Source organism: Lepidochelys kempii, chromosome 2 (genome assembly GCF_965140265.1).
Source record: "Lepidochelys kempii isolate rLepKem1 chromosome 2, rLepKem1.hap2, whole genome shotgun sequence".
Taxonomy (NCBI): domain Eukaryota; kingdom Metazoa; phylum Chordata; order Testudines; family Cheloniidae; genus Lepidochelys; species Lepidochelys kempii.
Window position 1 is genome coordinate 195,081,934 of NC_133257.1, and position 18,015 is coordinate 195,099,948.

Below are 18,015 nucleotides of genomic sequence, written 5' to 3' on the forward strand. Positions count from 1 at the left end.
TCAAGGTTCCTCCCCCACTCTGAACTCTAGGGTACAGATGTGGGGACCTGCATGAAAAACCTCCTAAGCTTATCTTTACCAGCTTAGGTCAAAACTTCCCCAAGGTACAAAATATTACTCCCGTTATCCTTGGACTGGCCGCTACCACCACCAAACTAATACTGGTTACTGGGGAAGAGCTGTTTGGACGCGTCCTTCCCCCCAAAATACTTCCCAAAACCTTGCACCCCACTTCCTGGACAAGGTTTGGTAAAAAGCCTCACCAATTTGCCTAGGTGACTACAGACCCAGACCCTTGGATCTTAAGAACAATGAACAATCCTCCCAACACTTGCACCCCCCCTTTTCTGGGAAATGTTGGATAAAAAGCCTCACCAATTTGCATAGGTGACCACAGACCCAAACCCTTGGATCTGAGAACAATGAAAAAGCATTCAGTGTTTTACAAGAAGACTTTTAATAAAAAATAGAAGTAAATAGAAATAAAGAAATCCCCCCTGTAAAATCAGGATGGTAGATATCTTACAGGGTAATTAGATTCAAAAACATAGAGAACCCCTCTAGGCAAAACCTTAAGTTACAAAAAAGATACACAGACAGAAATAGTTATTCTATTCAGCACAATTCTTTTCTCAGCCATTTAAAGAAATCATAATCTAACACATACCTAGCTAGATTACTTACTAAAAGTTCTAAGACTCCATTCCTGTTCTGTCCCTGGCCAAGACGACTACAGACAGACCCAGACCCTTTGTTTCTCTCCCTCCTCCCAGCTTTTGAAAGTATCTTGTCTCCTCATTGGTCATTTTGGTCAGGTGCCAGCGAGGTTACCTTTAGCTTCTTAACCCTTTACAGGTGAGAGGAGCTTTCCCCTGGCCAGGAGGGATTTCAAAGGGGTTTACCCTTCCCTTTATATTTATGACAACATCTTTAATCAGTTCAATCTCAGATGTGACGGGACACTTTCAGGTCAAATTTATTCCCCCATCTGTTTGTAAAACAAGTTTTATGGAACTTAACAATAGAAATGCTTCTGCAAAATTTTTTGTTTAATGGAGACAGTTAATTTAATCACACTTCTGTCTGAAAAATGTTTATTTTGTATGATAAGCTGATGTATGGTGAGTTTCCCTTGTTTATGTAGTTCTTCCACACACTGTTGCTGAAAGCCTGTAGTGTGGGTGGAGTTAAAATATTTTGCCACTAGTCCATAACGTGGTTAGTCTGATGTTTTCACAGAGTACTTGCTGCTGATGAAAGGTGAAAGAAACCAGGCTTATTATAACTATTTTATTGTTAGAAATGTTTCTCTAATTCTTAAATATCTTGCCCTTTTATTTTCATTTCATAGGTGTTGGTGTCAAAATGCCTTTTTGTGCTGCAGTTTTCAGATATCACACGTGCATATTATGTGGAATAAAACTTCATTAAAAGAACAGTAAGCTTGCAGAGTCAAGCACCCAAAAGATAGGAAATGCCACAATGAAGGTTACCTCTGCAAGGCCCCCTTGTGATAGTCACTTCGTGATCATATACTATTTTTTTCCCACAGTCTTTCAGTTCTTAGGATGGACTCTGCTCATTGAATGGACAGCTATTCATTATTTCTTTTTACACTCTGGCGGTATTTGGTTTCATGCCACGTTTACTGCACACCAAGGGAGGGTTTGGATGAATGCAGAATTATTTGTTCCTTCATTGGCTTTTCTGTGGTGCTCATTGCAGTAATACCTTCACAACATCCCATATGGTAGGAGGTGATAAATCCCTGTTTTATGAATGGGGAACTGAGGCACAAAAAAATTAGGACCAAAAGTATCTCCTATCCAATAATTTTAGGTGCCCAAGTTGAGACACTTAGAATCTGATTTTTTCCTCTAAAGTATGTAGCATTATGTAGCACTTTATATGTTCATTGACTTGCAGCTCTGAGTGCTCAGCTCTTCTCTAAATCAGACCCCAGAGTCTCTAGTCAGGAAATCAGAAAATGAGGAACATGCAGTTAGTGACCACCTGTGAAAAGTTTGGTTTGTGTGAGTTGGTTTAAGGAACTCTGTGGCAGAGGTAGAGTTGAGTTCTCTAGGCCGCTACTCAACTGCCTTAACTGCAAGACTATCCTTTCTCATTCTGAAATCCCCTGCCTCATTCACTATACACCTTTCACCTTCTGCTGCAATAAATGAAACAAGGATTCTATGGACAACAATCTTTCACTACACAGCCTAATTCTTCTCCAAGTAGCTATATCCTGTGCACTGATTGAGGCTGGGGACCTGGGGAAAAATAATATGAGAATATGTAATTAAAGGGTATATCACAATGCATACATACAAGGAGGCTGAATTAAGGTTGATCAGGATAGCTGAAAGCTCATAACAGGCAGCAAGTGGGTGTACTACTTGTCCAGCAGACAAACTTTTGACCTGCACTTAAGAACCATGGGTGCAGTGACTGGTGCTTGCAACCTCAGGCTGAAAATGCTGTTTGAAAACATTCTCTGAGATGCAAGCAGTTGGAAGAAGAAATAGATAATGAACTCGCCTGATCACTTTACTCTGCAAAATTCCTCCTGTTTCAGTAGTTTGACTTGATCAGTTGTATACCACAATGTACTTTAGAAAAAGTGCAGTGGCTAGCTATGTATGGGGTCTACCTGAAATGTAGCATAGGGCATTACTGCTGGCCAAGGACAATAAATGAGAAATCGAGACAGCAAGGCAATTTATTTCTGTTCAGTCTAAGGTCAGATGTGTTGGTCAGTCATGGAAGCCAAGATTTTAAAGTGTTGATCAGCAGTTTGTCCTTGACAAAAGGAAATAACTAGACCTGCACAGCCATGATCCTTTCATTCACACCTGTCACTGACAGCTCAGGTGAAGAGAACTGGCATTACTCCCCCAATTTCTCTCTCCATGCTTTCCCGCCTTGGCCAGTTATGTTTACACAATAAGCCATTAAGATGTCTGATTAAAAACCTTTTCAGAACAAGACCACAATTATTTAAATAAATGGTTTTTAGTAGAGTTACTAAACAGCTTGTACAGCTGTTGCAGTAGAGGTTAAATTTTATGGAAACATATGTATGTGTAATTGTAAGTAGTTCTTTCTAAAAGATGCATAACTTAGAAATAAAAATGCCATACTTGGACATCTATAAACATAATTTATCTTACTGACTGAAGACGTTTTAAAAATATATCTAGGGATGCAGGAGCTGCTTCCTTTTAATTGATTTTTCTTTAATGGAGTGGTTTTGGAATGAAGCTATTGAAAGTAGAATGCCCCAGAACACTTATCAGCTAGTGATTCTGCTTGTCTTCCAAATGGACAGGCAAGAAAGTGCATGAGAGGCATAATACTTTAAGCCAGTGTACTTCACTGAGCAGAAAAGGTACTTGTTTGGTTCTGCTGGAAGTATTCCTGAAGATCTCAAATATTCTCCTCCTTGATATGCTAAACAAAATGTAATTTTCTGAAAGGCTGAAGGCTGGACGTGTTATTTCTGGAATAACATACAGCAGGAGAGAAGGGAAAAGAACCAACAGCCTAGTCAGGGACCCCTTATACAGAACAGAGAAACCAAAAATGTGTGGGAGTGAGACTTCAGTATTGATGCAAAAATAATATTAATAAAATTATTATACCTTAAAAATTAAGTTGATAAAAACTTGTTCGCACCTTTAGTAAATATTAAGATAAAGCTATAAGAGTGGTATAGCCAGGATGCTTGGAAATATGCATGCTTAGTTAATTGTTTCAATATGTTGAAGCTGATCAAAGAAATTCCAGAAGATTTCTGCTTCTATCTATACATCTAAAAGTAAAGTGATCTTATACCAGACCACCATCCCTTTTCTTTAATAAAAAACAAACACCCCCCCCGAGTTTAAACCCACACAAATCATAGAAATATCTTGATTTGAAATTAATTTCTTTTATAAACACACTAAAGTCATCATTCTTTAAATTTGGAGAACATTTATGATGGGAAATGTTTTATAGAAGATACTGGTTCCTCTTGACTCATGTTTCAATTTAAAAGTGAAAACCTTTGTTGTTTTTCAAATGCCTAAGATGCATAAGCTTCTTTTAATACTTATACTGTATTTGCAAATATCTAAATGCAAGCCTTCCTGTAATAACTGCCTAATAGAGCTGTATAAATAGTAAGATGTTTTAGGTACAAATATAGCAAGATCATTTAATGCTAAACTAGCTAACTACAAATGTTAGAAGCCATTTAAGTATAGAATATTTGTATTCATGGGGACTTCAGTGTCTAATTTATGCCAGGGCTGAACCCCGGCACCTCTAGGTTTGGCAGTTCATAGCTTTGGCACCTCTGGGCTTGCTGCATCAGTTATGAATGTATAAAAAATTGAGTAAGGACTCAATGTGCTGTTACGGTAAGGAGGGAAATTTATATGAGGATTCTGTCGTGGCCTGTATAGGACTAATCTGAACTGGAGGGTGGGCAAATATTTGTTGTAGCTTCCCTTCTGGGTACGGGAATTGCCGTTTCCACCTTCCCCTTATTGGGATCCATCCCTCCCCACACCAAACTTGCCCAGAAGATGGGCTTCAGCTACTGTTATGTGTACTGTTCCCTACTGGGCATTCAATACTCTCCATTGCGTGCCCAGCATGACAACTGTCATTCCTTCCCACGTCGGGGATCTGAGAGAGATTCTGGGGGGGAGGGGGAATTTATTAAAAACGCTTCAACTAGATTTATTGTATGAAATACTGCTGCATGTGTGCAAAGCAGGCCTTAGTACCAACTTGCAAATACCTGCGAATGGAGGATTAGGTTTGGGTAAAAGCAAGTGTGGGATGGATGCATATATAGCAGTGTGCCTTTTCTTACTGAGGTACATATCTGTTAGATGCTACTGTCTGCAGTCCAGCAGCCTGTTTGTCAGCTCAAATTTTACTCCAGTTTTGTGAAATGATGAAGTAGAAATTCTCTTAAAGCAAAATTTCCAGCCAGTCTTCCAAATTCCTAGGCAGCTTCAACTTCCCACTCCTACAGTTCTAACTAATCATTCCCAGCCAGTCATTTATTTGCTCCTGATTCACTTGATGACAAGAGCTGTCCAGGGAAAAGTCATGGATCTCTCTCACTCATGCAGTGTAGGATTCATGGCTTTCTACCTGAATGCAGACTACAACCACAAGTGTACTGTAATTAGGTGCTGGGCAAACATCACTTATGCCCCTGTGATGAGAATGGACAAAAAAGTTTTTTCCCCGAGATATGTATGCTGTGATAGTTTGGAAGGAGTGATTTGGGTCCGTATTGTGACAGTGTATGCAGTAACTTGAAGATAATTTGATTGATCTTTACGATGTGGGTGCTCTTACTAGGTAGGCTAGCTTTAGTGGAGTACCTCAAGTGTACAAATTTGAGCTAACAGTGCAGTGAATATAAACCCTATTCAGTTGCAAGTTAATCCCCAGATGCTTTTTCTAAGAGAGACTTTCCTGAGAGGCTTTTTCCCTATCCCAGGGCTTCTCCTACCTAGCAAGATGTTTTCTCCCAGAAATTGAAACCAGGAAAGGTCTCTTCCTTGGGTGTAGCTAATAAGAAATTTGTGGCCTTTAAGCTAGCAGTTGTGGGACTTGAGTTAGGCCAATTAAATCTCCCAGGAACTTTTCTGTGTTGGGAGATCTTGCCTTTTACTTGAGAAAAGTAATTTATGTACAGTGCAACAGTTTTATAAGGCTTTTGAAGGCATATTCTATTTTAGCAGTGATACCTCTTTGGTGTGGTATGTTTCGGTTTGTTTGTAGTGGTTTTTATCTTTAAGCACATGAATAAACATTTGTGTGGAATAGGCTTTGGCTATGTCTACACTACACATTTCTGCCAGCATAGCTATGTTGGTTCAGGGTTGTCAAGAGGTATGATTCCTGATGTACACAGCAGAAGCAGAAGCCCCTAGAGTAGCTGCTTTATTTGTTTCATTTGGGGGTGGTGGAATAAGCAATACTGTTAAAAGCTGTGTCCATAGTATACCTATACTGGTAAACCACTCCTAGTGAAGACCTTGTCTTAGTTTCACACCATGATCTGGAAAAGATGGGGAGATTCCCTTTAGATTTTTGCATCATATCCAGTCTTTGCCTCTAGGGTTGCCAACAAGGATGACAAGTGATAGTTGTGATGGTAGTTTCCTGATATAGGTCCCTGCCTACTCTGAACTGGACTGAACTCTCTAACTCATTTCACACAGACAACTAGAAAGTACAGAGGGCAGTAACTTTTGATGACTACCAACCTGGGCTGGTTATGAATCAGCAGCATGGAGATGGAAAAACTCATGTATCACACTATCCATGTGTTCCATGAGTCTCCGGGGCCCATGAACTTGAGATTTAAAAAATGCACTGAAAGCTAGTCATGTACTGTGCATGTGACAGCTCTGCCAAATTGGGAGTGAATGATGAAATTCAGGCTCTTTGATGCAAGGACCTTGCACACTACCATGAAAACCCAGTGCATTTTTTTTTTTAAATTTCAGCCAGCTATAACTGCTTAAATATTTGGTAGAATTAATGGGGTAGATCATGATCAGTCACACTATTGTAAATGTAAAATAATTCCTCTTCCTCCTTTTATTTGTGTTGCAGTCACTCCAGAAGGCTCTAATCAGAAAACGGCCCTTTTATGCCAGGTGCTTTGCAAACACATAGAAAAACATGCCTCCTGTCCTGAGATGCTTGCAATCTAAGAAGGCGGTTATAGTGGAGTTTATCTAATCTCCATTCAGAGTGTCTAGAATTTGACTTCTTAGAGATGATGATGTGTGTGGTTGGGTTTTTTTTTAAGCTGTCACCTAAACTGTGTGTTTTGGAATAATTTTGGAGAAATGAATTTGGAGTGTGTGTCCTTGGTTCATCAGGTGGTTCGTTGTGAGGCAATTTTAGATGTGAAGTCTGTATACCAAGCCTATCAAATCTTATGGATGATGTTGTGGAGAGTGACACTTTTTTGTTCCGCTTTTGTGAAAGACTGAATATCTTGGTAATGTCTTCAATTCATACTATATTATTTTTGCTACAGAAAAGAATAGACTTGATCAGTTGCAGGCTTCCTTGCCACTTGAATTTGGCAGCAAGCTGTTCTGTAGTCCAGCTATGCTGCTTGTGTTTAAAGGCCAAAGGGAAAGTTATTGCAACCAATTTTCTCTTACTTCTCAAGGGCAACCAGCATTGCAGACTTCTGATGACACTTACTATAATGACTTTTGTGATATTTTCACTGGTTTCAATAATACATATGGCCAGCAACTGGTGTGAAAATCGCTATTGTGAGCGAAGGTGTAACTTAGCTAATTGTGAGTGAAGATATATTTATCCTCATTGATTTAGTGGATTTGTCATGTTAAATATCATGCTTTTAAAAAGTCAATTTCCTTCTCTGTTAACTAATACCACCAAAGATTTATTAAAAGAACTGAAAAAAAAATCTAAATTTGGCAATGAAAATAGACTAGACTAGTTGGTTTCACTTGTTTATAATCTACTTCTAGTCTACTGTACCTTCAGGTTTACTTGTTCTAGCTAGGGTTGTTGGCTTCCTATTCTCACGAAACCAAATACCCTTGCCCTGCCCTGCCCCTCCTCCAAAGCCCTGCCTCTTCTCTGAGGCCCACTCCTGTCGCTCGTTCTCCCCACCCTCACTCACTCGCTCATTTTCATGGGGCTGGGGCAGGGGATTGGGGTGCGAGTGGGGGTGTGGGCTCAGGGATGGGGCCAGAAATGAGGAGTTCAGAGTGCTGGAAGGGGGATCAGGGCTGGGGTTGGGGCACAGGGTGGTGATGAGGGCTCTGCCTGGGGATGCAGGCTCTGGGGCGGGTTTGGGGTGCAGGAGGGGGCTCCGGGTTGGGACCGAGAGCGCCTCCATCCCGGCTCCCACAGGTGCCTGCCTGGCTCTCCCCGATCTGGCTCCGGATTGGGGAGACCTCAGAGCCACAGCCTGGCCATGGTAAGAGCTGCTGTGAGGAGCCATGGAGTCATGGACCCTCCATCTGCCCCAGACAGGCAGGGACATGGGCTGGGGACTGCTTGGGCCCCCTGCATTGTGGACATGTAGAGGTCCACCGTGGCTCCCCACAGCTGCCCCCCCTGGCACTCACAATGGCTGGGCTGTGACTCCAAGCCCCTCCTCCCCCTTCACCGGCTGGAGGCTGGTCAGTGAGAGCTGTGTGGGCAGCTGTGGGGAGCCTGGATCCCTCCACCTGCCCTGGATGGTGGGCCTGGGACATGGGCAGGGGGCTGCCCTCGCCTCCACCTCTGCTGGGGGACCCCGCCCCGCACTTTTGGGAGGGCTCCAGTGCCATTGCCCTGGGCTGGGACTAGTGGGAGCTGGCCTGTGCTCCAGGGCTGGAGGCTGTGCTGCCTGCCCACCCAGTGCTCCAGGGTGGAGTGGGAGGGCCGTGCTCAGCTGCCTGCTTGCCGGGCACTCCGGGGCTGGGGAGGGGCCCCTCTGGGCTCTGGTGGGGGAACGGGGGCAGGAGGGACGGGTCCCTGGGCAGAATGGGTGGGCCGGCTCGGGGGTAGCCTCCCCAAGCCCACGGTTCACCCATTGCCCAGCAGCTTAGTGTAAGAAGAGCTGCAGGGCCAGAGGGAGTTCAGTTCCTTGCTGGAGCTGTAGGAGCATGAATGATGTGTGGCTGACTGACGAAACTGCAGAACCCTGGACAGGGCAGCACTGCCAGAAGCCGGAGAGAGCGAGGAGGAGCTCTGAGCTGGTTGTTGAGACTCCATTAGGACAAGGCCTTGAGGTTAGGATGAAGACGGTGCAGGGCCGTGGGGAAGTGGCCCGGGGAATTCGAGAAGTCATGCGACATAAAGGGACACAGCAGAAGCTGCCATCTACAGGATCCCTGGACTGGGACCCGAAGTAGTGGGTGGGCCCAGGTCCCTCCCTCCCTCCCCCCATTAGCCACTGGTGGGAAGTGACCTGGACAGTGAGGCACCTCAGAGGGGAACTGAGCTATAGTGTCCCAGCTGGAGAGCTGTAGCCAGGAAGCCCAAGAGGGCAAAGACATTGTCTCCAGGGAGGGAGCCCTGGGGCACTGCTCTATCCCAGAGCAGGGACAGACCGAGAGAGTGTGCACTCGGCCAAGGGAATACTCACGAGAGGGAGTGTGCCCCGTTACAGGTCTCTGCACAAAAAAGTAACTCTGAAGAGGTGTTCCATGTTGTGTCTCACTGATTCTGTGGCCTTATCTTCGTTAGAAAGGGTTTGCTGGTATAGCTATACCAGCAAATACTCCTAGCATAGACATGGCTTAAACTGATTTAAAAAAAAAGAAAAGTTACTTTGCTGATATAGCTTATACCAGTTCCCCAAGTGAAATAAGCTGTACCAGCAAAAGGACTTTTTTGCTGATATAATTGCATTTACACTAGGGCTTTATACCAGCATAACTATGGTGATATAAAAAAATCACACCCCAACCGACATAGCTCTACTCGTGTAAGTTTTAAATGTAGACCAAGCATATAATACTTTTTTTTTTTTTAAACAAAGAAATTTTTTTTAAAAAAAATCTGATTTCCCCCAGCCTGTCTTGTGAAAGTGACATATTGGTCAGAAAAATATAGACATGGATTTTTAACTAATTGAATGCTGAATTTCTAGCATAGTGTACAGGTTGTCTTGAACAATAAACCAGGACAATGTAACAGTCTTAGTAGAAATGTGAGAGTTACTGCTTACCAAACTTGTCTGGCAAATATAGGAGTGTACAATTCTGTTATGGAGGATCTATAATTACTGAGTGAAGGCTTGGCTGTGTTGCACCAAGACAAGAGACAGTAGTAGTCTGAACAAATTTCACTTTTCTGGTAAAGCAAAATTAAAAGTAAGAGTATTCTGGAGAATATTCTGTCAGTGACTTGGGAAAACACTTATCTGAGGAACAGATTTTAAATGAAGAGAAGTTGGGTGGAGGAATCAACAGAACATCAATAGAGAAGAAAGCAACTGGAAAATTCAGTGCATCAGCAGAGCTGCCGTTTTCCCGTTGTAGCATTGGGTAATGAATTGCCTCTGTTTGGAAATAGTAAATGGGTTAGGAGGGCACCAAATGATAAAAAATGTATTATTTTGAGGTTATTGAAGTAATTAATAAATTGCCCATTTCTATCACAGATGCCAATATTGTATAACTCTGCTATTCCAATGGGTTAAACTGGGAATCTGCAATGATCCAAGACTTGTGTGTCAATGCATTTGCCCCCAGTAACAAAAATGACTTAGACTGAAGACATCTACGTAATGTAGTTCAGTTAGACATTGTATAAAACCTGGGCATAACTCTCCTAATAAGCCATACAATCTAAAAATATTTTTCCAATTAAATCTTTTAACTGAAGAATATAAATATGTAAATCATCCTGTGTATACAGCAGTAAATTCTCATAGTAATAAGCCCACAAAATCCATATGAAAGAAGTGGCTGTAGTTTAAATGACTGAGCCTTTTTTAATTCTTTGCTTTTCCCCAGACAATAGAATGAAAAGTGGCCATATTTCATATTGTATGGTGTTTATTTGCTTTGAATACTGTTAAGATAAATGTATGCAACAGATAGAAGTCAAGTGTATTAGAGTGAGTGGAGAGAATCAGAATAATTTCTGAAATTTACTTATTTGAGGTACAGCAGAAGAGTTTGGAATATGGTAGGTAAATTAATAAGTTAATTGTCATGATTCAATGGTATTGATGAGATCATGAATGTCTCTTATAAAAAGTCAAGCTTCATATTAATTTACTTTGTTTTATACTAGAAATGTCAGAAAACAGGCAGCAATAAAAATGTTTTCATTAAGGAGGGCAGAGTGTTTAACATTGTCGTTTATAGCATCAGTAATGTGTCTGTTTTGGACCTGGCTGCTGTACTCAAACAGTTGTTAAACAGTTATGGATGGTGACAAGTTAAATGTTTGAATAGCAACATATCCTTTCATATCTAACAGTAGTAATGTACATTGGCTTTACCTCTTATGCATTATGTAATGTAGGTTTAGATGACCATTTTGATCATGAAAACAGATTGCATTAATTCATATAGGACCAAGATGCATCAAATATAAAGAATTATTGGGATATTTGTTATATAACTTCACTTTTCTGCTTAGAGTGGTGCTTAATCAGCTTTACCAGTGCCAAAACAAGAACATTTTAACTTGCTATTAGGCAGACTCTCTTTAATGAACGTTCATAACGTTCTGTATGACTGTGTTGTCAATTGGGAGACATTAGTTAATGGTGCTATTGTTAAGTTAATGTGTCCTGTATAACACTAACTGTGTGTGTGTTTCTATTGTATATGTTTAGTATTCTGTAATTTTTCTTATTATCCCCACAAGGACCGTTTCTGAAGGATATGGTACATTTTTCATAAGTATTGATCTTTAAAACTAAATATAGAAATCTAAAGTCATGTATCATTGTTGGATAAATGTACATTGTGTGAAAGGAATGACAATAAAATGTAAAGGGAGAAACAGATCTTAAGATTAAATAGATGTAAACAAGTTGGCACCAGAATTCTCTTTGTATAGTTTGTAATATTCTGCATAAATGACTTCCACATCTCAAAGGGGAGATTTTCTCTGTACTTTTTTCTTTTCTTTTATAACAATTTCCAAAAATGTATGTGATAGGTGTCCATTCCCTCTTTCCTTCTCCACTGTTTTGTATATTCATTTTGTTTCTACTTGTGGAAGGTGGAAATCTAGTCCTTCCCTGTTCCTCCTGCACTTTGTTGATGCCTGAAGTGGGTTGTCTTAAGGCAAAGCCTCCTGTTTGTAACTGGTAAGACAATGGTTTTGGAAGAATGGATTCCCTCCATCTTCCTTTATTCTGCGTCTTCTCTTGTCATATTCTCTTTAGTAGTTTTGTTCTTCTCTCTTCACCATCGTTTAATTCCTCGCTCCATCTCCGTTATTCATGACTCCTCCTTCAAAACCTTTTAGGGCACCTTCTAATCTTTCCCTTCTCCTCTTGCTTATGCTGTGGGAGTGTTGCATTCAATTTCATGTAGCTCCCACACCTGCAATATCTCCGATGTATGTGTTTAACTTAGAGGGAAGTAGAGCACCAGTTGATGTTACCATTGGAGCTAACACTGTGTGGGACCTTTATAAGCAGTATTTCTATGCCACAGTCAGGGTCAGAGTGCGAGACCAGAGTAAGTCCCAGACCCTTTTTGTCCTTTGGCCTATTCCTGGGTCAGAGAGCAACAGCACTGCCTAAATTGTATTGGCATGCTATTCTGTTTACCTCAACCTGGCTGTCCAGTATAAATTGTGGTGGTGGTTATGTTTCTATAGAGAATTGCATTCTTTTCCCTTGATCCACATGGTAGAAATGAAGGAGTTAGAACACTGAAAAAGGATTAAGATTGGCATAGACCAACAGCAGCAACTTGTCACTTACTTTTTAAAAAAATGTTACTGTTTAATTGTATAGTCCCAAAAGTGTGTTAGATGTTTTACAGGTAGCTAAGACAAGGTCCCAGCTCTTAAAAGGTAGGCCTGATCTACACCTAAAACTTAGTTCAACCTAGCGACACCACTCAGGGCTGTGACAGATTTCACGTCTTCTGTGGTGTAGTTAGATTGACCTAACCCCCACTATAGATGTATCTAGGTCAATAGAATTCTTCTGTTGATCTAGCTACCATCTCTCAAGGAGGTGGGTTTACTACTGTGATGGAAAAATCGTCTCCGTCGCTGTAGTGTCTACACTACAGGGCGACAGTGATGTTGCTGTCTCTGTAGTGCTTGTGGGGTAGACATCACCCTAATACCATAGTAGTCACCAGACAAATGAAAACTTTCTGATTGGTGTTATCTGAAGTTGTATATGCACAGGGTATGTTTTATCTAACACACTTCTTATCCTGGTTTACAGGAACTCTTTCAAAAATTACATGTTGATTAGAAAGAAATGGAAAGATTGTTGAATTATGGATCTTCACTGAATTAGGTTATTGTGTCTCCTTTCCCACACAAATTACCATTATACCTTTCTCAAAGGTGGTATAAGATGAGAAATGTTCTATATGCTGACCAAAAGGATGACCTGTCTAAAACGGTGGTGTGTTCACACCTGAACATCGAAAGGATGGAAACAATGTAAACAAGATCTCAAGCCCAGGACAGGAAAGGCTTTCATGAGAACACAGTTCTCAAATTAAATAAGTGATATCATGAAAACAAACTGAAAGAGGCTGTCAGTTGGACTGCTGGACAGATGCACTCAGATCAAGATGATTTAGAAACTTTTTTGTACCCTGCTTATTTAACAGGTAAATTCCTGAAATTACTATACTGGACAAAGATTAGAGAAAATACTTTCTTTAACCTTTGAGTTTTGTTTACTTTGTGGATTTTACAGTGTATTTTTATTACCCCTTTCATGATGTTTCCTATATAGTTGGTGAGTCAGCTCTCTCTCATTTCTGTAAAATTTTCACACAGCAACAAGGAAGAGGAAAAAATGTTTTATAAATAGGAAAACAGGATGCAAAATCACAGAGACTGACAGGGAGGCTTATGGACTAGTGTAATACATGCAAGTAATTTTATCTTTCTGTTTGAAATTGACTAAATTTCAGTTTGATGGTCTCCCTGTATCTCAAGATGCCTACTGCAAACTTTACCCTATGAAAGCTCTTGTCCAAACAGGATATGAGATATACTACTTGTTTTTGCTGTGTTTTTTTTCCTCTTACTGAAAGTTAAAAAGTATTGATTTATTTAAAATAACTTGAAATTCCTGGCTGTTGCTTTGGGATAAATGTTAAGCTAATTTGAGGGAAGAGATACACAAAACTCTTTACTTGACTAACTGGAAAGTTGCATGTTCCAAACCCCTGTATGACCTTTATCTATAGAGATGCAATACAAAAATGTCAGTTTGTGGCTGGGCTTTCCAACAGAGCCCATGTGAGTTAAATCCCCAGCTCTTATTAAATTTCAGTCAAAGTTTGGGCTCCTTTGGAAAGCCCAGCCTAAATATTAACATTTTACTATAAATAGGTGAGCTGGTAACATTAAGTTTGTAAAACTGTATTTGGCTTGTGAAAATGGTAGAATGCTTGGTCACTATCTTACAAGCGCAAATGGATTAAAATGTCAGATCAAAGCCCTTGGTAATAGTATTCTGTTTTCACTCCCTTTCTTTTCCTGGTCCACTGAATTGATAATTTCAGTAGGCTGTTAAATAGTGTTTGTTGCTAGATTTAACATACTTATCAGTTATTTTATTTGTAATATTGTAGCAGTTGGGGGCCCTAGTCAGAGATGAGTATCCCATTGTGCATAGGTATCAATCATACAAACAAGTAACACACAGACAGTCTTTGCTCTGAGAGCTCAGAATGGTAAGTTTATGACCAGATATGCCAAAGAGATGAAACAGCCAAATGGTGATGGTTGTGTGTGGGGATTCAGCTCACCACCTCCCTAGTCACTATCTCAGTAGTTAGGGTTTTTTGTAAGCAGAGGGATTTGAAGGGAGATGAAAGTAGTGGTTCTACCAATTTTGTGATGGGCAGTTTCTCCCATAGCAAAAAGCATAGAGGCACGGTGTCAGAGGAAGTGGGGTCTTTATTGCACCATTAACCTCACTTTTTCTCTGTTAAAGTAAAATTGCTTTGGAAGAGTAGGTTTAAAGTATGAAGGACCTTAAAGGTGAGGTTAAGATCCTTGTGTCTGATGCAAGGGAGAGTGTGGAGGGATGCACAGTGGGGAACAAAGTGGGAAGATTGTCCTGCCAGCAGCTTTGAGTGGACTTGACCAGCCTGAGACTGCAGCAGTTGTGCCAAAGAGGTGAAGTGTGTTAATTGAAATGTGAGATAAAGACTTGGACAAGAACTTTGAAAACCTAGACAGACAGGGCAGTGCTGGAAATACTGTGTAGGAAGCCTTGGCAAGATTTAGAGGCAGTCTGGATGTGTGGGTCCAGAGATAGGGCTGAGTCAAAGATGACACCAAGGTTTTTATCTTGTTTTGAATGCAAGTTGCAGTTTTACAGACATGAGCTGCAGAACTGTAAATCGCTTACAGCACTTTGCAACTGTCATGTGAATCTGTGTATAACAATATGAAACTTTGTTCTCTGTTCCCATATTAAATGTTTGATCCAGAAGGAAAACAACAAATAATGCCCTGCCAAATGCTTTGGTGTCATTACCCACATGTTTTTATTAGGTGCTATAAGAGGCCACCTGTGTCTGAGTAAGATCTTCTCTCTTGTCTGCTGTGTTTAATAGACCATTTTTCCTGAAATACAGTAGGACAGAATTTTCAACTACCTTGGCAAAGGTTAGGCATTATTGGAGACCTGGTTCAGAGTACATGATTTAAAGATGGAAATATGCATCAAGATTTCTATGTGCTAAGATGGATTAGTAGAAATGCTTTATGCTTCCAGCTCTGAGTGTTGGGCTAGAGTAACTCAAATTGAGATGGCGAAAGTGGAATCATTTTCATTTTACATTTAAAATAAGTATGAATTAGCTACTCAATCATCTCATCTGTACAAATAGCAATAAATTTGTCCCCGTTTGTGTGGCAAATACTGTAATCTTAGCAATGGACTTATCATGCATTGGCCCATATGATCAGTGTGTGGATGTGTGTGGATCGAAGTGGGGTTGCCTAATAGGTTAGGGAGGCAGAGAACTAAGTGGTGAGGATGTAGAGTGCTGCAATTTCAAATTCTGAGCTGAAGTGCCATGTTGTTGCTCTATAAACTACTATTGATTAAAATGTAAGTGCTCTTCATACTGAGTTAGGCAACTTCTCCTGTAAGTTTAATGGGAGGAGTTACTGTGATTTTGCACATATCTCCTATAAATATACTCTCCATTGGTTTGCTGCATAAATTCCTCTGTTCTCTCCAAGGCTTCCCTCAAAACTGGGTGGGGTGGGGGGAGAGAGAGGATGAAAAACACAAACCAAAGAACTTTTTGTAACTAGATCTATATGAAATTTAGTGGACTATACTTTTGGAGTACTGTGTGACTTCCAGATCATTAGCTGACTGTTTCACCAATCTTCTTAACATGTAAGCTTCAAATAAAGTGCTTACCTTGGGTAGTACTGCTTTAAGCAAACTCTTTTCATTTGGTCACATAAAACTTACTTTCTTGTCTCTCTGCTTTCATCCTTTATATCTCTGATGACTCTCTGAATCAGTGACTGTTATCCAGATGGATTTTCTTTGGGACTGACACCTGCCTACTATTAGTTATTTGAATATCTGGACAGATGGGTTCCCCCCTGCTATTGGAACTTGATTGGCAGAGTGACAGATTTGCTGACTTGAAGATGCCCCCACCCACTGCAATCCTACAGGCTGGCTTCTGTACTTCCTACTTTAATTTCTAATGGGAACTGGATGTCTATATCCCTTAGACCAGCCTTGAAAATCCCAGCCATAATGGGACTTATGAGATATTTTCCCTTCTGATTATATTTTATAATATCTTGTGTTCTGCTCAACCCTGTGCAAAAGCATTTGCATATTTCCTTTTTAAAAAAGCAATTGAGAGAAATGAGGGGGTCATGTTTGCATGTATAAATGAGGCAAATAAGGCCACCCTTTTGCATACAGTGCAAGTGGACCCAGGTGGCTATAGAGGTGTCTCTGGGTATCTGGACAGATGATGTCATAAAAGTAGTAAGTGACTCGCCAGGCACAGGGTCGTGTCACAAACCCAGAAGTGACAAGCATAAAATGCCATACTCACCTAGCTTTCCATTTTTGGCACATAGATATATTTGACAGGACATCAATTTTGGGCTCTTTCAGTACAATCTGTATTAGTGTTGGGGGGTGATTTTCTTTAAAGAACACGTTCAATTAGAAACACCTTTTCCCATGTCCATTAATTGAACATGGACTCTTCTTTATTCTCACCAAACTGAAATAAAGGTATTGTTTTGATACATTTATCCTCATGTACAGGATACTATGTAACAAAAAATATTTTCCTCCTTGTTTAACATTTCTGTGAAATTTAAATTTAACCCATGTTTGCTTTTCAGTAGCAGTGTAAAAAACTCTTTGAAAGAAAAACTATACAACTGTGGTTTCTTTGAACAGGTACTTTGTACTGGATTTTGAGACTGGGATTCTGCAGTATTTTGTGAATGAACAAAGTAAAAACCAGAAGCCACGAGGAGCCCTGTCTTTAGCTGGAGCTATAATCTCTCTCAGTGACGAAGTGCCACACATGTTGGTAGTATACTTTGCTAATGGAGAGACGTACAAACTGAGAGGTATAGTAATCTACTAGCTACTTCTTAAACGTGCTTATAAGACCAGCCTTTCCTCCCATTCTTGTAACTTTTTTCGTCTTTACCTTCTTTCCCAATTGTGACAAAAAATCCAGTTGAAGTTATGTTTCAGAGTAACAGCCGTGTTAGTCTGTATTCGCAAAAAGAAAAGGAGGACTTGTGGCACCTTAGAGACTAACCAATTTATTTGAGCGTAAGCTTTCGTGAGCTACAGCTCACTTCATCGGATGCTGTGTTTCCACCGTCTGCATCCGATGAAGTGAGCTGTAGCTCACGAAAGCTTATGCTCAAATAAATTGGTTAGTCTCTAAGGTGCCACAAGTCCTCCTTTTCTTAGTTGAAGTTATGTTGATTATGGCTACTTTACGGCATGCTAGACAATACGGTGGAAAAATAACCTGCAAGTTAGTACATTGCCATAGGAAATTATGCAATCTACTGTTATGGTGTTGTAACCCATGGCATATGGATGGTGCACTACTGTTGGTTGGCTTGATGTGTGACAATTCTCAGTCCAATATACTTGTATTTAAAATAAAATGAATTGTGGTGAGGGTTAGACTAGATTTAACAATTTAACCGCCAACCAGCTAGCCATCATATTTTAGAATCTCCTGTAAAGCAAACAGAAACCCTATCGAAGAGGCATTAGGATTTGAACTCAATATTTAGCTTGCATAGACA

General features: G+C 40.5%; 1 protein-coding gene across 2 annotated transcripts in view; it reads left to right on the top strand.

The window, feature by feature from the left end:
- Nucleotides 1-18,015, top strand: part of OSBPL10 (oxysterol binding protein like 10) — a 185,290-nt gene that overhangs the window by 38,383 nt on the left and 128,892 nt on the right. Inside the window, exons 2-3 of one of the 2 annotated variants that reach the window (XM_073333364.1) lie at nt 13,060-13,331; nt 17,138-17,313. In XM_073333364.1, coding sequence (XP_073189465.1) covers nt 17,268-17,313 — 46 coding nt within the window. In that variant the 5' untranslated portion in view covers nt 13,060-13,331; nt 17,138-17,267. The remainder of the gene's footprint in view (nt 1-13,059; nt 13,332-17,137; nt 17,314-18,015) is intronic. The other variant, XM_073333363.1, reaches the window with a different exon arrangement.